This window comes from Bufo bufo, chromosome 4, assembly GCF_905171765.1.
Source record: "Bufo bufo chromosome 4, aBufBuf1.1, whole genome shotgun sequence".
NCBI lineage: Eukaryota > Metazoa > Chordata > Amphibia > Anura > Bufonidae > Bufo > Bufo bufo.
The window spans coordinates 246,827,395-246,852,776 of record NC_053392.1 but is presented as its reverse complement, the minus strand read 5'-3'; the positions used below and the strand labels follow the sequence as shown (position 1 = coordinate 246,852,776).

The 25,382-nt window shown below is 42.0% G+C and overlaps 1 protein-coding gene across 1 annotated transcript in view; it reads right to left on the bottom strand.

Moving 5' to 3' along the window:
* Positions 1–25,382, bottom strand: part of PDE6D (phosphodiesterase 6D) — an 84,376-nt gene that overhangs the window by 10,516 nt on the left and 48,478 nt on the right. Inside the window, exons 2-3 of the mRNA XM_040428441.1 lie at positions 16,730–16,818; positions 14,093–14,218 (exon numbers count right to left, since the gene is read on the bottom strand). Of these exons, the coding sequence (XP_040284375.1) occupies positions 14,093–14,218; positions 16,730–16,818 (215 nt within the window). The remainder of the gene's footprint in view (positions 1–14,092; positions 14,219–16,729; positions 16,819–25,382) is intronic.

The following is a 25,382-nucleotide window of genomic DNA, read 5'->3' as shown; positions in this document are numbered from 1 at the left end:
TAGCGACACGGGGCCGGGTACGCCTGGTTCTATCAGGGACCTCCACCTCCTCGTCCGAACTTTGGGTCAGAGAGCCACTGCTTTCTACAGGTTCATATTCTGACCAGCTAGATTCGTCAGATGAGGGTTCCCATTCCTCATCCGACTGGGTCAGAATCCTGTAGGCCTCTTCAGAAGAATACCCCCTGTTTGCCATTTGGACTACTAAATTTAGGGGTATTCCCTGAGACTACCCAAGAAAAAAAGCAAGCCTGTCTTACAAAGGGGAGGCTAGCGAAGTACTGGAGACCGCTGCGGTTGATAAAAAATATCAAAACTGATTTTTTTTATCTCCGCAGTGCGTGTAAAGTGAATGTGCAGTGATCAAAAAAAAATAATTTTTTGTCACTGCGGTGGGGCGGGCGTGGGTGAACGCACGTGTGGGCGACCGATCAGGTCTGATCGGGCAAACACTGCGTTTTGGGTGGAGGGCGAACTAAAGTGACACTAATACTATTATAGATCTGACCGTGATCAGTTTTGATCACTTACAGATACTATAAAAGTACAAATGCTGATTAGCGATACGCTAATCAGCGAATAAGGGACTGCGGTGCGGTGGGCTGGGCGCTAACCGATCGCTAACTACCTAACCAAGGGGCCTAAACTATCCTAAAACCTAACAGCCAATACTAGTGAAAAAAGAAAGTGTCAGTTTACACTGATCACTTTTTTCCTTTCACTAGTGATTGACAGGGGTGATCAAAGGGTTAATTGGGGGTGATGGGGGTGATCTGGGGCTAAAGTGTGGTGTTGGTGCTACTCACTGTGAAGCCTGCTCCTCTGCTGGATCCAACCGACGAAAAGGACCAGCAGAGGAGCAGACAAGCCATATAACAGATCATATTTACTAATATGATCTGTTATATGGCTTGTGATTTGTTTTTTTGAAAATCGCCAGCCTGCCAGCCAATGATCGTTGCTGGCAGGCTGGTGACGAAATTGTCCTTTAACTTTTGCCGGCCCGCGATGCGCATGCGCGGGCCGGCTTTGAGCGAAATCTCGCGTCTCGCGAGATGACGCGTATATGCGTGACTCTGCGCAGCGCTGCCGCCTCCGGAACGCGATCCTGCATTAGGCGGTCCGGAGGCGGTTAAGGACCAGTTCAGGTCTGAAGTCACTTTGTGGGGCTTACATAGTAGAAACCCCCCATAAATGACCCCATTGTAGAAACTACACCCCTCAAGTTACTCAAAACTGATTTTAAAAACTTTGTTAACCCCTTAGGTGCTCCACAAGAATGAAAGGAAAATGTAGATGACATTTCTAAATTTCTTTTTGGCAGATTTTCCATTTTAATCCATTTTTTTCTTTAACATATCGAGGGTTAACAGCCAAACAAAACTCAATATTTATTACCCTGATTCTGCGGTTTACAGAAACACCCCACATGTGGTCGTAAACTGATGTAAGGGCACACGGCAGAGCGCAGAATCAAAGGAGCGCCGTATGGCTTTTGGAAGGCAGATTTACCTGAACTGGTTTTTAGATGCCATGTCCCATTTGAAGCCCCCCTGATGCACCCTTACAGTAGAAACTCCCAAAAAGTGACCCCATTTTGGAAACTAGGGGATAAGGTGCCAGTTTTATTGGTACTATTTCGGGGTACATATGATTTTTAATTGCTATATATTTTTTGTGAGGCAAGGTAACCAAAAAAATTGCTGTTTTGGCACCGTTTTTTTTTTTTATAACATTCATCTGACAGGGTAGATCATGTGCTATTTTTATAGACCAAATAGTTATGGACGCAATGATATCAAATATTTCTACTTTCTTTGCTTGTTTCAGTTTTACATAATAAAGCATTTTTGAAAAAAAATATGTGTTTTTTGTGTCTCCATTTTCTGAACGCCATATTCTTTTTATTTTTCTGCCGATCATCCGGTGCAGGGTCTCGTTTTTTGCAGGAAGAGGTGACATTTTTTGGGTACATACGATTTTTTGATCATTCATTATTTAACTTTATGGGGCAAGGTGACCAAAAAATTTGTTGTTTAGCAGTTTTTATTTATTTATTTTTACAGCGTTCACCTGAGGGGTTAGGTCAGTGATGGTGAACCTTTTAGGCTACTTTCACACTTGCGTTGTTCTTTTCCGGCATAGAGTTCCGTCACAGGGGCTCTATACCGGAAAAGAACTGATCAGGCATGTCCCCATGCATTCTGAATGGAGAGTAATCCGTTCAGTTTGCATCAGGATGTCTTCAGTTCAGTCGTTTTGACTGATCAGGCAAAAGAGAAAACCGTAGCATGCTACGGTTTTATCTCCGGCTAAAAAAAACTGAAGACTTGCCTGAATGCCTGATCAGGCATTTTTTCCCATAGGAATGTATTAGTGCAGGATCCGGCATTCAGAATACCGGAATGCCGGATCCGTCCTTCCGGTATGCGCATGCGCAGACTGAAAAAAAAGGTAAAAAAATAAATGCCGGATCCGTTTTTGCCGGATGACACCGGAAAGACGGATCCGGCATTTCAATGCATTTTTTCGACTGATCAGGAATTTTTAAGACTGATCAGGATCCTGATCAGTCTTACTAATGCCATCAGTTAGCATACATTTTGCCTGATCCGGCAGGCAGTTCCGGCGACGGAACTGCTTGCCGGATCTCTCTGCCGCAAGTGTGAAAGTAGCCTTAGAGACCGAGTGCCCAAACTGCAACCCAAAACCCACCTATTTATCCCAAAACGGCAATTTACCCTGAATACTACAGTCCAATAGTATATCTTCCATGTACTTTATCATTTAGCTATAATAGCCTGCCTACATTCAGTGCGCTGCCTGTGCTGTTCATAGTGCGCCCTGTGCTGATGAATGTCAGGAATAGTCTAAGGCATATTGGTGTACCATAGGCTTTTTCCAGGGTGTGGGTGCCCACAGAGAGGGCTCCGAGTGCCGCCTCTGGCACCAGTGCCATAGGTTCGCCACCACTGGGTTAGGTCATGTGACATTTTTATAGAGCAGATCGTTACGGACATGGCAATACATAATATGTATACTTTTTCTTATTTATTTAAGTTTTACACAATAATAGCATTTTTGAAACAAAAAAATGTATGTTTTAGTGTCTCCATAGTCTGAGAGCCATAGCTTATTTTATTTTTTTTGACCGACTGTCTTAGTTAGGCTCTCATTTTTTGTAGGATAAGGTGACTGTTCGATTGCTACTATTTTGGGGGGCATACGCCTTTTTGAACGCTTGGTGTTGCACTTGAACGTGATGTTGGGTGACAAAAAATTTTTTTTTTTGGCACAGTTATTTTTTTTTTTATGGTGTTCACCTGAGGGCTTGGTTCATGTGATATTTTTATAGAGCTGGTTTTTACGGATGCGGCGATACCTAATATGTCTTTTTTTTTTTTGTTTCACTTTAAAACAATAATAGCAGTTTTGAAGAAAAAAAAAAACATTTTAGTGTCTCCATTGTCATAGCTTTTTTATGTTTTGACCGATTGTCTTAGGTAAGGTCACATTTTTTGCGGGATGAGGTAACTGTATGGTACTATTTTGGGGGGCATATGCCTTTTTGATTGCTTGGTGTTGCAATTTTTGTAATGTAAGGTGACAAAAATTATGATTACTTACCGGTAATCTGATTTTCCAGACCCCACGACAGCACCACAGAGAGAGAGGATCCGCCCCCAGGGACAGGAAACCTGCAGAAATAAAAGGGAGGAGCCCCTCTCCCACCTCAGTGGTTTACAGAGCATTAGAGACTCCAACCCAAGTTAGTTTAACCAACACGCATAATATCTACATCTATAATACTTTTTTTTTTTTGCTACACCCAGTGCACAAGTAGAACCAGGAAAACCCCAAGGGACGGAATAAGGAAGGGTGCTGTTGTGGGGTCTGGAAAATCAGATTACTGGTAAGTAATAATCATTTTTCCCTTCCCCCACGACAGCACCACAGAGAGATTACAGAGAACACCCTTCCTTATGGGTGGGACACCCTGGTACCAAACAGGAGATCGGAGGAGGAAATTAGTTGAAGACGATAGTGTCTATAGAAAGTGGAAAGAGAGGACCACGTGGCAGCTTTGCAAATCTGCTCAATTGAGACATTAGATCTTTCTGCCCAGGAGGTAGAGACAGATCTAGTAGAATGTGCCTTAAATTGTGATAGGAGGAGGATTACCAGATAACGTGTAGGCAAGAGATATAACAGATCTATCCACCTAGCCAAAGAACTCCTAGAGGCTGCCTTTCCTCTGTTCTTTCCTGAAAAGAGGACAAAGAGGGAAGTCGAATTCCTCCACTCACTTGTTACTTCAAGATACTGTAAAAGCGATCTTTTGACATCCAGGCAGTGTAATCTACTCTCCTCCGAGTCTTAGGGTCAGCAAATAGGTAGGCAGCGCAATTTCCTGAAGCCTATTAACTCTGGATGGGACTTTTGTCAAAAAGGCCGGATCTGGTCTCAGAACCACTCTATCCTCAGTGATGGACATAAAAGGAGGGTTAATCGACATGGCCTGTATTTCGCTTACTCTTCTGGCCGAAGTAAGGGCTACCAACAGAACCTAGCTTGAACGAGAGTAGTTTTATTGAACAGGAAGAAAACGGATTAAAAGGTTTACTGGTTAAGGAATTTAAAACTAAATTCAGATCCCATGGAGCAAAACTAGGAGATTTTACTGGCAATATTCTGTCTATTGCTTTAAAAAATCTTATTACCCACGGGTTGGAAGCAAAATTCCTATGGAAAAGGGCTGAAAGTGCAGAAACCTGGAGCTTAAGGGTACTTTTTGCTAACCCCCCAGAGAACCCCTTCTGTAGAAACTCCAAAATATGGAGAATAGATGTTTCTGTAGGGACAGACCCTGAACTAATCCCTAGAAATTCCAGGTATTTCCTCCAGACTCTAGCGTAAATGGATCTGGTAACTTCTTTTTTGCTTTTTAGCAAGGTGGACACTACCGCCTCGGAAAACCCCTCGTTGATCAATAGCACCCTTTCAAATCCAGGCCGTCAGATTTAAACTCCTGACGTCTGGATGGCAAACCGGTCCCTGTTTGAGAAGGTCCGGGATCTCTGGACGGATCCACGGGTTGGAAATTGACATAGATCTTAGGAGAGGGAACCAAGCTCTCTTTGGCCAGAATGGGGCTAGGAGTATGATTCTCGCCTGCTCGTCCCTGATCTTCTTTAGCACTGACGAAATTAACTGAAGGGGAGGAAATGCATAGCCCAAAGGGAAGTCCCATTTCAGGAGGAGAGAATCCACTCCAAATGGGGATTCCCCTGGGTTGAGCAAGCAGAAGCATTTCACTTTCCTGTTTGCTCGGGTGGCAAACCGGTCGATGGACGGAAGACACCATGCACTGACTACTTTCCCAAAGATAACCTGATTCAGAGACCATTCCCCCTGTCTTAGCTGATGGCGACTCAGGAAATCTGCCTGAACATTGTTTTTCCCTGTTATGTGGAGAGCAGAGATCTGCCCAAACTTCCCCTCCACAAACTGAAACAGAAGGGAACTTTCCCTCATGAGGGATCTGGATCTCGTGCCCCCCTGGTGATTTATATATGCCACTGTTGCACGGTTGTCTGATAATATTCTTATGTGGTCTGAATGGATTAGGGGGATCGCTTCTTGTAGGGCAAGTCTGACTGCCAACAATTCTTTCCTGTTCGAGGAGAAGGTCTTCTGAACTGGAGACCATGTCCCCTGAAAGACCTGGTCTAGACAGTGAGCACCCCACCCAAGGGGACTGGCATCCGTAGTCAATACCACGGGAGTGGAGACATTCCAAGGAACTCCCTGATCTAGATTTGACTTCTCCTGCCACCATTCCAGATTTTTCAGAGTTTTTGATGAGATTTTTATTTTTGTCTCTAAGGAGTTTCCTCGGACTTTGAAGGCAAACAGGATCTCTGTTTGTAGGGCTTGAGCGTGGAATTGAGCGAATGCTACTGCTGGGATACAAGATGTCATTGACCCCAGCAGCGACATGACCTTCCGAATGGACAGGTGATTTGAAGATCTTAACGTCTGAATCTTCCTCTGTATCCTTGAAATTTTCTCCTCTGTAAGAAACACCCTCTGGGATCTGGAATCCAGGAGGAGACCTAGGAATAACTGATGCGTTCTTGGTTGCAGCCGGGACTTCTCCAGATTTATAATCCAACCTAACTGTTTCAGGATGTCCAATACTTTCTGAACTGCAATTACACAGTTCCAATGAGAGTCTGCAATGATGAGGAAATCGTCTAGGTATGGCAAAAACATTATGGCTGAGTTCACACGGGCGAGTATTCCGCGCGGGTGCAATGTGTGAGGTGAACGCATTGCACCCGCACTGAATCCTGACCCATTCATTTCTATGGGGCTGTGCACATGAGCGGTGATTTTCACGCATTACTTATGCGTTGCGTGAAAAATCGCAGCATGCTCTATATAGTGCGTTTATCCCGCAACGCAGGCCCCATAGAAGTGAATGGGGCTGAGTGAAAATCGCACGCATCCGCAAGCAAGTGCGGATGCGGTGCGATTTTCACGCATGGTTGCTAAGATGACAGTCTATTCACTGTATTATTTTCCCTTATAACATTCTTTAATACAGAATGCTTAGTAGAAGGTCAATTGAGGGTTAAAAAATAAAAAAGAATTTACTCACCTCCTCCCCGCGTAGTTGCCGATCTCTTCTTACTTCTTTAATCATGAGCTGCCGGCTAAAGGACCTGTGGTGACGCCACATCACATGGTCCATCACCGTGGTGATGGACCGTGTGATTGGACCAGGTGATAATCTCAGTGACGTCACCACAGGTCCTTTGACAAGTCCTGAAGAAAGAACAGGAGACCGGCAGCTACGCGATCAATTGGAGGAGGCGAGTTAATTTTTATTTTATTTTTTAACCCTCAATTGACCTTCTACTAAGCATTCTGTATTAAAGAATGCTATTATTTTCCCTTATAACCATGTTATAAGGGAAAATAATTACATCTACACACCATCGAACCCAAACCTGAACTTCAGTGAAGAAGTTCGGGTCTGGGTACCACATTCAGGTTTTTATCACGCGCGTGCAAAACGCATTGCACCCGTGCGATAAAAGCTAAACAACGGAACGCAATCGCAGTCAAAACTGACTGCAATTGGGTACCTACTCGCGCGGGTTTGCCGCAGTACACCCGGGACGCATCCTGAACAAATCCGTCACGCCCGTGTGAACCCAGCCTATGTCTTCTTTCTTATAAAGGATGCCACTTCTGAGATAATTCTTGGTGCCATGGAAAGACCAAATGGAAGCGCCTGATACTGGATATGATGAATCTGGCCTCTGATCTTTATAGCCACTCTGAAGAACTGTTGGCAAGAATGGTGAATGGGGACGTGGTAATACGAGTCTTTCAAATCGAGCACTGCCATGTGACAATTTGGAAAGAGCAGCTGAACTGCAGATTTTATTTTTTCTATCTTGAATTTCCTCTGAACCAGATGTTTGCTTAAATGTTTGAGATTTATAATCGTGCGAAAGGTTCCATCTGGTTTTTTTTTTACCAAAAAGAGAAGAGAATAGTATCCTCTTCCCCTTTACTCTACTGGCACTGGAATTAGGACCCGTTTTTCCACTAAACTTAATACCTCTTTTATCATTGCTGATTTGCCTAAAGCTGAGATCTGAGGATCTGTGACTCTGAAACTGCAAGGGGGATGGGGGGGGGGGGGGGGGGGGGGGGGAGTAAAACGGAATTCTAGCTTCAGACCGTCTTTTATTAACTTTTGAACCCAAACTCCCCCAACGTCTTCCCAAGCAGAAAGGAAGTATTTTATTCTTCCTCCCACCCTGCTTCTGGTGTCATGGTTGCTGTTGGGATGTTTTTTTAGGTTGGGATGAGTTGTTTCCGAAAAAGGAAACCCCTGCCTCCAAATCCTCTGGATCTAGCGTTCTGGTTTCTCTCATTATCCCGGTTCCATCTTCTAAAAAGGAACGCCTGGGCCTTGAAAAGGAATTTACTGTGAATCCTGAGGATACATCTGGGAATTTTCTCTTCCGGTCTGCCTTCTCCAGTAAGCAATCCAAATCTGGCCCAAAAAGGAATTCACCCTGACAGGGAATGCCACAAACATTATTTTGACACTAGGTCACCTCCTCTCCAATTCATTAGCCACAGGGCTCTGCGTGCTGAATTAGAAAGAGAGGAGGCCTGTGCTGACAGTCCGATAGAACGTACAGAGGCATCTGCCAAAAATTCAGCTGTCTTCTGTAAGGTAGGAATGGAGGACAGAATCTGATCTCGGGGACATTTTTCACAAATCTGTGTCTCTAACCTATCTAGCCAAACCACCATGGATCTAGCTGCCACTGTTGAAGCTATACCAGGTCTAAAGGTGGAGGAGGAGGCTTCCCAGGTACTCTTAAGGCAGGAGTCAATCTTTTTATCCAATGGATCCCTTAAGGACCCCAAGTCCTCAAATGGAAGAGAGGACCTCTTAGATATTTTAGAGATGGCCAAATCAATCTTAGGCGCCTTGCCCCAAGAAGAAGTAGTAGCATCCTCCTCAAAGGGATATTTCCTTTTAAAATTTTTGGGAATAAAAACTTTGTCAGTTTTTTTCCACTATTTGTTAATGAGGGACATAACGTTTTTATGTAATGGAAAACATCTTCGTTTCTTCTGCTGCAGACCCTCAAAAACCGCGTCCACTACCGACCTATCTTCCTTGTTATCTTCCAACTCTAAGGTAGAACGGATCGCTTTTAATAACTTATCTGTATCTTCAGCAGATCATCCCCTGAGGATGAGGAGTAATCAGAATTACATATGTCCTGTTCTTGGTTACTATCTGAGGAGTCTGCTTCTGATGACCAAGCCCCCTCCCCAGGTCTTCTCTGTTTTTTACAGGATTTTAAGGAGGATTTCACTTCCGTCCTAATGAGGGATTTTATGTTCTTGAGGAAACAAGGAAATTCTTCTGCCACTGTCTTGTCTATGCACTGTTGACACAACCTTTTAGTGTAGGAGGAAGACAAGGGGCATCTACACAGGGCACATTCTTTGTTTTTACGTTTGGTCAAAACTTTCCTGGGTCTTGTCTATGAAAAAAGAGATAAACGACCCCATCAATTTCTATCGCATAGATCTGGGTACTTACCCCTATGATTCTAGATTCTGAGATGCAATACCGGCTCAGGGTTTTCTCCTTCCGCCGGGTCGGGTCTCTTTTCTTCTTTCATTTTATTAGGAAAACATACATATTGAAATGATACCGAGTATAAGCAGCTAAACCAAACAAGGAGGACCCGACACTCAGAATCTTCCTGCGTCATATACATACACAGTATGTAGGGATCAGCCGATAGGACCACCTAGTGTCCTGTCCAGCAACTTCTGACCGCACTCGCTTCACCCAGATATACCTCGGCGGCTCCGGACGGAAAACTGGGTGGTGGAACGCATGCCACCGGAAGTGCATCATATGCAACGCACGAGTTATCATCAATCGACTCCGGGGACTGTCCGCCCCCTGAAGTCTGTCATTATCCCTGCAACAGCTTACCGGAAGCTCCTGAAGTCGTCCCTCGCTGACAGCCACTGCACGCCGGGACTGAGGTTGCTCCGTCCCTGCACACGGGAACGCATCACCCCAACCGAGGCTGCTTCCTATCCTCCATTCTACGCGGCCTGCCTCCAACCAGAAGGGCACACGTACCTGCCACAAGTGCCCGGTGGAAGCCCCGGACCTCCACCGGCACCTAGGGTCCTGCCAAACCCAAGACTATGGGCGATAGACCCCAGCAGGTTAGTTTGCCAACTAGCCCTCCAGAACCTCTGGGACTTGCAGACTAGTGGCACCTAAAAGGAAACTGCAGGTTCCCAGCTCCAGGGACAGGAAACCACTGAGGTGGGAGAGGGGCTCCTCCCTTTTATTTCTGCAGGTTTTCTGTCCCTGGGGGAGGATCCCCTCTGTCTGTAGTGCTATCGTGGGGGAAGGGAAAAAATTGCTTTTTTTTGCACTGTTTTTATTTTTTTATGGTGTTCACCTGGGTTAGGTCATGTGATTTATTTCACTTTAACGCAATAATAGCATTTTTGAAACAACAAAAAAAAGATGTTTTAATGTCTCCATGTTCTGAGAGCTATAGTTTTTTTTTTGTTTTTTTTGTTGAGCGATTTTCTTATGTAGAGGCTCATTTTTTTGGGGATGAGGTGACTTTTATTGGTACCATTTTGTGGGACATACGCCTTTTTGATCACTTGGAGTTGCACTTTGTGTGAAGCAAGGTGACAAAAATTCCTTTTTTTTTACATAGTTTTTATATTTTTTTTATTGTGTTTATCGGACGGGGTGGATCATGCGATATATTTGCAGATCCGGTCGTTACGGACGCGGCAATACCAAATATGTCTATTTTTTTATTTATTTTTTCTATTTAAAAAAAATACATTTAATTACTTAATTGGAGAACTTAGTTTTTTTTACAAGTAAAACCTTTTTTTTATTTTTATTTTTTAAACACTTTATTGTATTATTTTTTATATATTTTATTTTACACTTTGCATCCCCCATAAGGTCATACAAGACCTCTGGGGGACATCTACATTCATTTTTTATTTTTTTTTCACCATTGATTTCTCCTGTAACTGGGGCTGACATAGTAGCCCCAGTTAAAGGGGAAATACAGCCCCCAGAGAGGCTGTACAGCAGACCACAACGCTGTACAGCCTCAGAGCAGGGCTGATCGAGGTCTGTAGAAGACCCGACAGCTTTTGCACTCTCCCGGCGGTCACATGACCACTGGGTCAGGACAGGAAGCGCATAGCGCTTCCTGATTTGTATACATACACACTTAGAACAATTAAATTGTCCAATAGCCATAGCACACCACAGTGCGGCTTGTACTGTCTTGACACAAGCATTAAATATAAGCTCCTGAAGATGTGTGACAACTACAGGTCACGTGGAAACGCGTAGAGCTGCTGCAAAGTACTAGGACACAGCTCTTTAGGCAGGACTGCACTAGATGCAAACAATCCTTTAGTCAGCCCTGGAGCATGTATGTGATGAATGGATGAGCCAAAATATACTGGCTACAGTTGTGTGAATGGAGCTAAAATATACTGGCTCTGAGTGACTGTACATAGCCAATATTGGCTGCGGATATATGGTTGTGACTTAGGTACTGACCACCGGCCATACATATATATTGATCTGAACTCTGCACCATACCCAGTGGTTCCAAGTCCATTGAGACTTCTACCTGACAGAGGCGGCGTGATCAAGTGTATTGAGCATTACAGGATATATGTACCAGCTGGCACAACCTTATCCATGTATATATATTCTACAGGATCACCGGTTATACACACATTCTGTATCCATTCACACTGACATCAGTGTCCCTAACCCCGGCTTGCATATTATAGCAATTCCCAGCTAGCAAGTCGGGTTCTAGCCTAGTCTTTCTAAATGTGCAGAGGTGTTATTTGTTCCCCCTCTCTGTATATATTTTGAAGACTAGTTGCCTGATGGTCCCAGACTGTGACATATGGGTCCTCCCCCACCCTCTTTTTAAACAGACTTTAATAAAGGTTTTGTTTTTTTATTTTTAAACGTTCATCAGGCTGTGATTTTCTCTGATTTGTATACACAGCGCTCAGTGAGAGCTGTGTATGCAGCGATTTAGAAGGAAGGACACCTGGGAACTGTCCCTTCCTTCTCTCTGGGGAGGCCTGCTGTCACTGACAGCGGCCCCCTGCTCGACAGCTGCATGATTAGCGTGCAGCTGTCATCTCTAAATGGACGTTCTAGAACGTCCATTCAGAGATAAACATCCACCCATAGGACGTTTATATCCTATGTGCGGATGTGAAGTGGTTAACAGCGATTCACCAAAATTCGTTCAAACATGTGACTGTGAGATTTTAGATTACAACCAGCGACCAGCTAGATGGTATGCAGTCCTGATCAAAAGTTTAAGACCACTTGAAAAATGGCAAAAAAAATCTTATTTTACATTGTTGGATCTTAACAAGGTTCCAAGTAGAGTTTCAACATGCAACAAGAAGAAAGGAGAGTGAGACAAAACATTTTTTGAGCATTCAATTAATTCAAAATAACGATTAAACTGAAACAGGCTGTTTTTCAGCTGAATTTTTAGGACCACATGCTTTTAAAAGGCCAAATCTGTGCAAAGATGTGGATTGTCATTTTCTGTCAGGTAGTCACACGTTGTGATGGCAAAGGCAAAAAAACTCTCCCTTTTTGAACGTGGTCGGGTTGTTGAACTGCATAAGCAGGGTCTCTCACAGCGCGCCATCGCTGCTGAGGTGGGACGCAGTAAGACAGTCATTTGGAATTTCTTAAATGATCCTGAGGGTTATGGAACAAAAAAGTCAAGTGGAAGACCCAAAAAAATTTCATCAGCACTGCCGGAGGATCCAATTGGGTGTCCGTCAAGACACTGGACGATCCTCGACCCAAATTAAGGCCCTTACTGGTGCTGACTGCAGCCCCATAACCATCAGATGGCATCTGAGACTGAAGGGCTTCAAAAACAAAAAACGTCTTCAAAGACCTCGTCTCCTTGAACGCCACAGAACAGATCGTTTTGACTTTGCAAGAGAGCACCAAACATGGAACATTCAAAAGGTGGAAGAAAGTTTTATTCTCTGATAAGATAAAATTTAACCTTGATGGTCCTGATGGTTTCCAACGTTACTGGCATGACAAGCAGATCCCACCTGAGATGTTTTCTACGCGCCACAATGGAGGGGGCGCCATAATGGTCTGGGGTGCTTTTTCCTTCAGTGGAACAATGGAGCTTCAGGAAGTGCAGGGGCCTCAAACGGCCGCTGGCTATGTCGAGATGTTGCAGAGAGCATTCCTCATGACGGAGGGCCCTCGTCTGTGTGGTAACGACTGGGTTTTTCAACAGGACAACGCTACAGTACACAATGCCCGCAGGACAAGGGACTTCTTCCAGGAGAATAACATCACTCTTTTGGCCGATCCTGCGTGTTTCCCTGATCTAAATCCAATTGAGAACCTTTGGGGATGGATGGCAAGGGAAGTTTACAAAAATGGACAACAGTTCCAGACAGTAGATGGCCTTCGTGCGGCCGTCTTCACCACTTGGAGAAATGTTCCCACTCACTTCATGGAAACGCTTGCATCAAGCATGCCGAAACGAATTTTTGAAGTGATAAACAATAACGGCGGAGCTACTCATTACTGAGTTCATGTTTGGAAGTTGGATTTCTGTCCTAAACTTTTGATCAGCTGAAAAACAGCTTATTCGTTGTTTTCATTAAATTGAATGCTCAAAAAATGTTTTGTCTCACTCCCATTTCTTCTTGTTGCATGTTGAAGCTCTACTTGGAACCTTGTTAAGATCCAGCCATGCTAAATATGATTTTTTGCCATTTTTGAAGTGGTCTTAAACTTTTGATCAGGACTTAACAGAAGTAAGAGAAAAACAATTTGTCAAAACTAATGCAGAAGGAAATTGGTAGGTGTTAACAGCAAACAATCAGATTCCAACTCTTATCTTTATTCGGCCCTTTGTAAAATGGAAAAGGCAGTCATGGATAAATCATATATTTGTCCTGTGCACATTTTTTGTTTTTAACCGAGTACCTTTACATGCAGAGTACTCTCTGCTGATGCTGGCAGAATGTTTCTTTTTTTTTTTTTTTTTTTTGAAAGACCCTTCGTCTGCTCCGCTGTGATCCCACGAACATTTGGCGCCCAATATCTTGATGCCGAGCATTGGTACAAGGAGGAGATGGCCGTGTCTCAGTGGTCAACTGAGACTGGAGAAGGAGACGTCCACTGAGAAACTCAGCCATCTCCTCCTGCCTGTACCGATGCTCAGCATTAACATATTGGGCACCAAAACATATTGGGCACCAAAACATCGGGGAATCACAGAGGGGCGGTCTTTAAAAAAATAAAATAAAATTCTGCCAGCATCAGCAGGGGGGGTACTCCCCATGTAAAGGTACTCAGTTAAAAACAAAAAAAACTGTGAAAGGTCCTCTTTAAGATTAATTTTTAAGTTTGTGAACAGTATTAACCCGAAATCAGCCACCATACCTTCTAAACACTGCCCTTTAAAGTAGACTTTCTGTTCTAGTCTAAAATTCTCCATCTCTTCTTCAGATGCAAAGTTGATCTCTCTGGACACAGACTTACATTTTAAGATTTTCTTGGGTACTCGAGCTATAGGAAAAAGTTAAACAATATAAAAAATCATAACAAATTTACTCTGACTATACATAAACATATGAAAAATGCATCTTAATGACAGGACTTAGGTTTGCTTATGCTTGACAAAGGCTATATCTAGCCGAAACATTGCAATTTTTGTACCGCACCTTGGAAGTCTGAATAAAGAAGTTTATGGAGATGCTGCTGTAGCTCACATTTTTCTACTACGTTCATCTTGACCGCCTTGGATCTGGGGTCGTTTGGCTCAGTTGCTGCATTCCACAACCCTAGCTCTGGTAAACCTGCTTTTGTGTGCTGCTCTTAACCATTGTTTTGCGCAGGACTTCGGTTTGGTCTTTAAAGGGCTTGTCTGGCCGTTTATTTAAAGGTTCCCTGTGGTGTTAAATAATAAAATGCTCATTTTATTAATCCCCCTGCCACTCCCATTCCACTGCTTCACGATCCTTCACTGGTCTCTACTTCCTGGGCCCTCTCAACAAACACGAAATGCCCATTCAGCCAATCACTGACTGTAGAGGTGAGCACCCTCAGCCAATGATTAGCTGAGTGGGCATGTCCTGTGCGTCAAGAGGGACCAGAATGCAGAGACCTGCAGGGTGCTGTGAAGGCGCGGAGCGAGAGGAGGAGAACCTGTAAGGACAGTATTGACCTCTTTTATTGCTTTACACCATGGGGAGCCTTTATCTCAAACTGTACACAGCTGAACAACCACCTTTCGCTTCTTTGCTGAAAATTATTCTTGTTGCAGTTTTGTAACGTCTCACGAGAGTAAATCATTAATGACGTTACCACTAGTTATGTCTCACTAATATGCAAGTTTGTCATTTAGAAATCGATCCCAAGAATTATTAGAAGAACAATACTTTTGTAGCACTGTAATATTGTTGGCCTATCAGTAGGATAGACCACCAGTACCTGATCCATGGGTTCCAACTCTCACCCCGCTCTAATACCACATTTCCTCCTCACATTCTCTGTTACTCTCCTTTAAAGGGCATCTGTCAGTACCCGTAAAACTGGCTGACCTGGAACATGTGCACTTGGCAGCTGAAGGCATCTGTGTTGGTCCCATGTTCATATGTGCCCGCATTGCTGAGAAAAATGATGTTTTAATATATGCAAATGAGCCACTAGGAGCAACGGGGGTCGTTGTCATTACACCTAGAGGCTCAGCTCTCTCTGCAACTGCCACATCCTCTGCACTTTGACAGAGTAAGGCAGTGCAAAAATAGTCACGCCTCTCCCTATCAAAGTGCAATTAAAATGGCAAAACTGCTGTTTTTTGTTCATTCCACCTCCCCAAAAAGCAATAAAAAAAAGGGATCAAAAAGTTGAAAGTATACAAACTACAATTTATCCTGCAAAAAACAAGACCTGCTCCGTCAATGGGACTTTGAATTCAGCAGCACAAAAAGAATAAATTTAAGTAAAAGATTTTATAATGCGAAAGTAGAAAAACATAAAAATTATATGAATTTGGTACTGTAAGTGTACTGACCCGCAGAATAACAGTTTATAATAACTTGTGGCAGTGGAGCTGCCTGAGGGCCATTGAAATGGTGTATCTCACCCAGAGGAGCCTGGGTGGGAACAGGAAAGGCTGGGAAAATAGGGTTTCCCCACTGTCTGCAGAAGCTAGGCTGGTAAGATAATTAGCAGCCAGCTAAGGAGCTTGGGTAAATGTGGGCTGAGTTCCTCAATCAGGGCTCCAAGTCTGGGGAAGGAGCAGGCTGCATGGAGGCCTGTGGGAGCCAGGGACCTCTAATCCTCTGTAGGGTAAGCAGAGTGTTGTGTTTTGGGGAGCTGGGTGGTAGATACAGATGGAAAGACAAAAAAATATAAAGTGCAGTGTCATGTCCGTAAAGCTTGCGTCACCTGTCAACAAACTTTGCATTAATTAACAGTACAATGTGTATGAAAAATAACACTATTTCTGGCTATTATATGGCTTGTATTTGGAATTTGTTTAGCAGCTTTATAATTTGTCTATATCTTTCATTTGCAGTTTTCCCAGAGCTGGTGGGTGGAGGCTTGATCACAGAGGACGTTATAGAGAAGTACTGACCTGTAAGGACGTGACTAAAGTACTTGGGCTGCGATGGAAACTGTTTATTTAGCTGGTGAAGTCTTTCTGGCTCTCCTGATCAGCTCTCCCCACAGGTATTGATGTGATCAGCTCATACAGTCTAACCAGGCATGAAGCCTAGTTTCATACTGTTTATACTGGTGACAGATTCCCTTTAAAATGTGAACATATGAGGCATGATCTACACAGCCTCTATTATGACTGAAGCACATACCACACATAATGTATAATGGGAAATGCAGGCTGTATTAGAGGAATTATATTAGAGAGGGGAGAAGGGACCAGGATGACAGAAAACCCATAAAACAGGTATACACTTTAATACTATGCTCCGATATATAGGAAAAATTATTCTGGAGTGTTTCTTTAATAACATAAAAAACAATGGGAAGAGAAAAGTACATCATGTAACTTACCTTCATGTTCAACTCCTGGAAATGATAAATCTTCTGCTCCTTGCCACATAGTCTTCCCGGTCTCACCGTCTCGGAGAATCATTGAATTTCTAATAAAGTTAAGGAATACAACCTGCTCTAGTCTAGAACACAAAAGCATTCAGCCATCAATACATTACTGACTATACAGGTGAACCAGCTGCACAGGGGCCCAGAGAGGGAGGGGGCCCCTTCCCACCGCTAGCTGAGGTGTTTTTTATGTTATTATTTTTTCCCTCCCTTCCTCTGCCAGAGTAACCTGGTCACCTTGGGGTGGAGGTCGGGGGGTAGCTGATCAGGACTTACTGTGAATCTGCTGCTGGTTCTACCTATACTCCATAGTTGAAGGACCTGCGATGACATCCTAGTCATGTGACTATGAATGAATGTAAGTGCCAGAGAAATGCTGGGAGTTGTGGTTCTCCCCATTATACCTCCTCCCTGCTTAGTGGGAGGAAAATATGTTATTTAACTCGGACTGTATGTTAAAAGGGCTGAAGGGAGATTATGGCTGTTACTTACATGGGACTGTATGATACAGAAGATTGGGGGGAGATGACTGGTGTTATTTACATGGGACTGGATATTATAGAGGACTGGAGGGCAAGGAGTGATGTTATTTACATGGGACTGTGTTGGAGGGGCTGAAGTAGGGGATTTATGTACATGGGACTGTATGTTATAGAAGACTGTAAGGAAGAGAGGTTATTTACATGGGACTGTATCATATAGAAGACTGGAGGGAGAGGACAGGCATTATAATGTATGGGGACACTACAGAGAATAGATTATAACTCCAGGGGGTACAGCAGGAGGTATTATAATTACAGGGGGCAGTGCAGGGAACATTATCAATACTGTGGGCAGTGATGGCGGCATTACTACTGAGGGTTCCATAGGAGTGCCTTAAGAATTGGCCTTATTTCTATTAGGGGTGCCTTATTAGTATTGAGGGCACTGTAGGGGTACTATTCCGCCTAGCAGTGTTCCCGGTGACGTCACCGGCACTAATGAACGGGCTTTCGCGCTGCCTTAGTCTGTAAAGCCGCCCATCAGTCACCGGGAACACTGCTAGGGCTGGAAACAAAACAGCCCTTGCCCTACTCTTTACAATGCAGGCCAAGGGAGAGCATCGGAGTATGAAATGTCAGAGGGGATGAGTGGGGGGAGAAGGGGATATGTCCGGGGTCAGCTCTGAACCCAGACAACTGCTTTAAAGGGAATCTGTCAGCAGTTCTGTACCTATGACACTGGGGGCACATATCTGGACATAACTACAGTGAAGGGGCACATATCTGGACATAACTACAGTGAAGGGGCACATATCTGGACATAACTACAGTGAGGGGGCACATATCTGGACATAACTACAGTGAGGGGGCACATATCTGGACATAACTACAGTGAGGGGGCACATATCTGGACATAACTACTGTGAGGGGGCACATATCTGGACATAACTACTGTGAGGGGGCACATATCTGGACATAACTACTATGAGGGGGCAACATATTTGGGCAAAACTACTGTGAAGGGGGCACATCCCTGGGCATAACTACTGAGAAATGGGCACAGATCTGGGCATAACTGTTGTGAAGTGGGCATCTCTGGGCATAGCTACTGTGAAGGGGGCACAGTGTGGGCATTACTACTATGTACTGGCACAAAGGGGGAATAATTACTACGGGGGCATTAAGGGGACTGGTTGTGTATAGTTATGCTTTGGGCAGAGGCGTGACCTAGTATGAAAAAAAAAATATATACATACTGAAAAACATATTGATCCATATTCACAACATGTTTTTATTTGCACGTATATGTTTATATTTGTAAAAGGCAAATTGGAAGAGCGAGCACTCACACTATGGCATCTACTAATATTTATTGGAAAGAAATAGGATAAAATAGATCTGTCTATTGGCTGAAATAGACTATCACATGAAAACATATAATAGCATAGAATGAAAATGCATAAGATTTGATCAAATCAAAGCTAAAATATAAGCAATAGTAATATACAATAGACCGCAACAATATAAGCAATAGGAATATACAACGGACCGCAACAGATTAGCAGCAGGTAGCAACAAAGTAACTTCTGATGAATGGAAACAATTAATGGTATAATAGTAGCCAGTGGTGTGCGCCACCAATAGAGACTGTATCTATTATGGTGCAATGTGCTATTGAATAAAGATATAAATATAAAGATAAAAATATAAAGTGCCAAGGTGCAAAAATAGTGATGATGTCACTCAGTCCTGGAATCCAAATCAAATGAAAGTGTCTCGATAATAGTAAAGAAATAATGAAAAAAGTTTTTTTCTGTGAAGCTTTGTGTCACTGTGATTTAACCAGTGATAAAATCCACATAAATAAGTGTAAAAACAGCCTCTTCTGCGGCTATAAAAGATTGTCACACTACTTGAATTGTCCCGTTTTATCAACTCATCCACACAGGATGATGCATAAACGCTGCTTGAAGGACTCGTGGTTTTTTTAGACAAGATCCCAATCAGCAGTCCATATCGGACAGTCGAGCTGAATGCGTGGATTATATAGAGTCCTTGAATAGGAGAAAATTCTTACCTCCTTCCACGTTTGGTTCAGGGTAAAGCTTCTGGCTATGTGCCGATAGTACTCTGGAGACGCCAATACGGCCTCGTTGTTCGTGTTGTACACTGCTCTCACCTGGATCTCGCGGTGATACAAGCAGGATTTCCGTCCGGTAAGCCGAATCACTTGGCTCAATTTGATCAGTTAATTATAACCAGAATGTTCCGATTTAGTATATACCAAATGTGGAGTCTAGCATGGCCATGCAAAAACTGGTTGTAGTGGAGGTTTTACCAGAGAGTCCAATGTCCCAGACGCGTTTCGGGATGATTCCACATCCCTTCCTCAGTGGTCATATCCGGCACTCCCCACCTCCTCCCTTTTATATCATTTCAAGATCAAATCCAAAATGTGGTGACAAAATCCAGAGTTCTAAGATTTTTCAATTTTTCACCTCTTGCGGTTCTGATGCGGTTTTGTTGCGGTTTTACCGCCATCAGTGCGTTTTTTCTCTTTTTCAATAGTACACATTGCGATTTCATACTGTATCTAATATGAGCTATATCTCACATTATAATATAGTTTTTATTGCTTTTCTCCATTAATAATGCGTTTTTTCCATTTACAATTGCTACCATTGTGCTCATATACTGAATATAATATAAAAAAATAATAATAAACCACAAATATAGTTTAATTTATCTATCTAAGATGATAAAAATTGGAAGTTAATCACAACTAGCAGCAGAAATTCCTCTAAAAATAGCAGCACAAATTTGTATGAATAAAATAACGATGCCAAAAAATCACAGCCAACATGATAGAATACAATTGCTATATTGACATTGATTTTCTAATAATTCGTATGTTGACATAGATTTTCTAATAATTCTAGAATTAGACGAGCTGGGTCAGAATCCCAAACCAGAGAGCGGGTCCCAGTGCCTGATATCGGCCAAATATGGGATCCGCCATCGGGGATGGGACGCCGGCCCTACAAAAACCCGAATATTTCCATGTCTGAGTTCAATCCAAATGGTAGAATGGATCCAAACTCATAAATCTGTCTGGATTCTGCTCTAGACATTTTCTGAATAAAATCTCCTCCTCTCCAATGTTGGTCTATTTTCTCTAATCCCATGAATTTTGAGTCTACTGGATTACTATTGTGTGCCTCTTTATAATGTTTTGATAAAGTGTGTTTATCATAACCTTTTTTGATATTTGCGATATGTTCATTAATCCTAGTTTTTAAAGTGCGTTTAGTCCGGCCTATGTATTGGCGATTGCATGGACATTGGATTAAGTATATCACTCCAGATGTATTGCATGAGATACAGTCTTCAATATTCCATATATAATTGTTTTGAGTTGACCGTACATCTACAGTTTTCCGTGATAAGTTGTTAAATTTACAACCTATACATCTGCCACATTTATAGAATCCTTTCATATTTAAAAAGGAACTCAGAGTACTTGTTTTTTTAATTTTATTTGGGACAGACGGTGCTACTTTTAGACCCAAATTACTAGCTTTCGTAAAAGTAATCTTTGGTATATGGGGTAGGAGATGTCCAATTGTTTTGTCACTGAGCAGATATGGCCAGTGTAGTCCTATCATTTTTTGAATTTTTTTGTAATTGGCATTAAAAGGGAGTATAAATCTGATGTCAAAAAGATCATTATCACCTCTCCCCTGTAATTTTTCTTTTTCTTTAAAGAAGGATTTCCTATCTAGCTGTCTTACAGTGTTTAGAGCTTCATCAATTGGTCCTATGGGATAATGTTTGTCTACAAAGTAAGATTTCATTTTTGTAGCTTCCTCCTCAAATTTCTCTTCCTCGGTACAATTACGTTTAATCCTTCGGAATTGTCCAGTGGGAATATTAAGTAGCCACCTCGGAAGGTGACAACTAGAAAATGGGATGAAGTTGTTGGTCGCTGTGGATTTTTGAAACGTACTACATTTGTACTTATCTTCCTGTGTCTCAATCAATATGTCTAAATACTCAGTCTTATTCTTCATACTTGAAGTAAAGACTAGACCTCTATCATTGGTGTTGAGATATATCAAGAATTCTTCCAATTGTGGAATTCCCTCTCTCCAAATAAAAATGACATCGTCGATATAACGCCGCCATAGGACCAGGTCCGCACCCAGCCTGTGGTCAATGGCAGATGACTCCCATTCGGCCAAAAACAGGTTCGCATAGCTGGGGGCGAACCTGGTACCCATGGCGGTGCCCCGCTGCTGTAAATAGTAATCTTCCTCAAAATAAAAGTAATTGTGCTGCAAAATGTACTCGATTCCTTCCAATATAAAATTAATCTGGAGATTTTCCAAAGAAGCATCCTTGGTCAATTGCTTCTTTATTGCATCAAGTCCCTGTGTATGGTCAATCACCGTATACAGGGACTGAATGTCCAATGTGCCCATGATCCACCCAGGCTCTACCTTCAAATCTTCCAAAATTCCAATAATATGTGTGGTGTCTTTTACATATGATTTGGATTTCTTCACCAGTGGTTGAAGATGAGTGTCAATATATTTTGAAAGATTTGAAGTGATAGAGCCTATTCCAGAAACTATGGGGCGTCCTGGGGGATTTTGTAAATTTTTATGGATTTTGGGCAAACAGTAGAAGACGGGTAGTCTTCCCTGTGTGCCCAATAAGAATAAAATTCTAGAATTATTAGAAAATCTATGTCAACATACGAATTATTAGAAAATCAATGTCAATATAGCAATTGTATTCTATCATGTTGGCTGTGATTTTTTGGCATCGTTATTTTATTCATACAAATTTGTGCTGCTATTTTTAGAGGAATTTCTGCTGCTAGTTGTGATTAACTTCCAATTTTTATCATCTTAGATAGATAAATTAAACTATATTTGTGGTTTATTATTATTTTTTTATATTATATTCAGTATATGAGCACAATGGTAGCAATTGTAAATGGAAAAAACGCATTATTAATGGAGAAAAGCAATAAAAACTATATTATAATGTGAGATATAGCTCATATTAGATACAGTATGAAATCGCAATGTGTACTATTGAAAAAGAGAAAAAACGCACTGATGGCGGTAAAACCGCAACAAAACCGCATCAGAACCGCAAGAGGTGAAAAATTGAAAAATCTTAGAACTCTGGATTTTGTCACCACATTTTGGATTTGATCTTGAAATGATATAAAAGGGAGGAGGTGGGGAGTGCCGGATATGACCACTGAGGAAGGGATGTGGAATCATCCCGAAACGCGTCTGGGACATTGGACTCTCTGGTAAAACCTCCACTACAACCAGTTTTTGCATGGCCATGCTAGACTCCACATTTGGTATATACTAAATCGGAACATTCTGGTTATAATTAACTGATCAAATTGAGCCAAGTGATTCGGCTTACCGGACGGAAATCCTGCTTGTATCACCGCGAGATCCAGGTGAGAGCAGTGTACAACACGAACAACGAGGCCGTATTGGCGTCTCCAGAGTACTATCGGCACATAGCCAGAAGCTTTACCCTGAACCAAACGTGGAAGGAGGTAAGAATTTTCTCCTATTCAAGGACTCTATATAATCCACGCATTCAGCTCGACTGTCCGATATGGACTGCTGATTGGGATCTTGTCTAAAAAAACCACGAGTCCTTCAAGCAGCGTTTATGCATCATCCTGTGTGGATGAGTTGATAAAACGGGACAATTCAAGTAGTGTGACAATCTTTTATAGCCGCAGAAGAGGCTGTTTTTACACTTATTTATGTGGATTTTATCACTGGTTAAATCACAGTGACACAAAGCTTCACAGAAAAAAACTTTTTTCATTATTTCTTTACTATTATCGAGACACTTTCATTTGATTTGGATTCCAGGACTGAGTGACATCATCACTATTTTTGCACCTTGGCACTTTATATTTTTATCTTTATATTTATATCTTTATTCAATAGCACATTGCACCATAATAGATACAGTCTCTATTGGTGGCGCACACCACTGGCTACTATTATACCATTAATTGTTTCCATTCATCAGAAGTTACTTTGTTGCTACCTGCTGCTAATCTGTTGCGGTCCGTTGTATATTCCTATTGCTTATATTGTTGCGGTCTATTGTATATTACTATTGCTTATATTTTAGCTTTGATTTGATCAAATCTTATGCATTTTCATTCTATGCTATTATATGTTTTCATGTGATAGTCTATTTCAGCCAATAGACAGATCTATTTTATCCTATTTCTTTCCAATAAATATTAGTAGATGCCATAGTGTGAGTGCTCGCTCTTCCAATTTGCCTTTTATTTAATTTTATCAATTGAGGTTGGGTGTCCTCAATTTGAGTTTGCAGCACCTCACCACCCACAATCAGCAGTGAGCCACTCCATTCTATTGATTACTTTCGTTACATACACCCACTTGGTTGTGAGCTCCTTCTGGCTGTAGGATGGACCTGTGGCATCACATTCAGAGTAAAAAATTGAAAGCAGAATCATATAGATTTACTACGAATGAACATTTATCTAGTGAGGGAGAGAAATCAATAACAACAAGCTTTAGGGAATTAGAAGGCTTACTTCAGAAACAATTGAGACAATTTTGGGAGATCAGATCCTTACAACACTACATAGAACATGGGATAATTCCGAAAGGTTTATCTATATATAAAATCCCAGCGCAGGATCTTCTCAATGAATCTTTTGAGAATGAATGGAATACCCTTCTGTTCTCCCAATCTATTGCCTTAATGAATTTAATTATTAAGAGGCGAACTGAAATATTAGAAGAACTCTCTAAGAAAATAGAAAAACTGAAGGAACAACTAGAGAAATATCCAAAAAATGATGAATATACGATGTGGCAGGAGAGAATCTGTAAGGGTCTAGATAAAACGGAGTCAGATATTATAAATAAAAAAACTAAGAAATATACAGACACCCAGGGGACTAGAGATAGAGAGAATAATCTCAAATCTGCGATATCACAAAGAGATCTACATATCGATGAAGATATCACAATGAATGGGCAGGTTGAGAGTGGGGAGCATTTATACCCTATACCAACAAATAATAGATTTGACCTACTATCAGAACAGCATTTTTTAGATCATACCCCTGCACACCACAGAACTCGGGTGAGGCAAAGGGAACAGTCTCCGAATTATTATCGCCATCAATCACCCACTCATCATTACAACTTGAGACAGAAAAATCCCCCACATCAGATACCGAGAGAGGGGAATTATTACGACACTCCCCCATCTCGGAATCATCGTTCGAGGATAAACGACGAACAAATACATACCCAAAAGCCCCAGTATTACAAACAGTTAGAAGAAAGAGAAAAACAAGGAGGAGCAAAAGGAAGAGAAACCAGATACAGGAAACACCATTAATACCGAATAAGGACTCTATCATAAACCTTAGCTCCACCAATCTCACTGAAGCACAAACTTCTCTGTTAAATAGAGGCCTAAAATATGCCCCTACAGCAAAAATGGATAAATTCTCCACCTATATAGGTATACAAAAATTTATTAGAAAAATGTGTCTAAAAAAATATTTTATGAAAAATCCTGTGGAGATTAAGATTGATAAATCTATCAAGCAATCTCAGCACATAACACTTAAAAATAAGTCTAAAATGTACCCACGGAACGAAATCAGTAAGGAAATGGCCACATTCCAGAAATGTATAGAGGGCGATCTAAGGAAAATGAAAAATAGAACTACAACAAATAATTTGTCCAAGAGGGAAATTGTGGCTATTAAAGAACTTCAAAAAATGACGGACATTACCATACGTCCTGCAGATAAAGGGGGTGCCACAGTACTATTAGACACTGAAAAATACAATAATGAGTGCTGGAGGCAGTTAACGGATACCACAACGTATTTAAGACTGTCAAAGGATCCGTTGAACCAATTCAAACAAGAATTGGAAAAATTATGTGAAAAGGGATTACGTGATCAAATCCTCCTCCAGAAAGAATCAGAATTCATATTGGGCACACAGGGAAGACTACCCGTCTTCTACTGTTTGCCCAAAATCCATAAAAATTTACAAAATCCCCCAGGA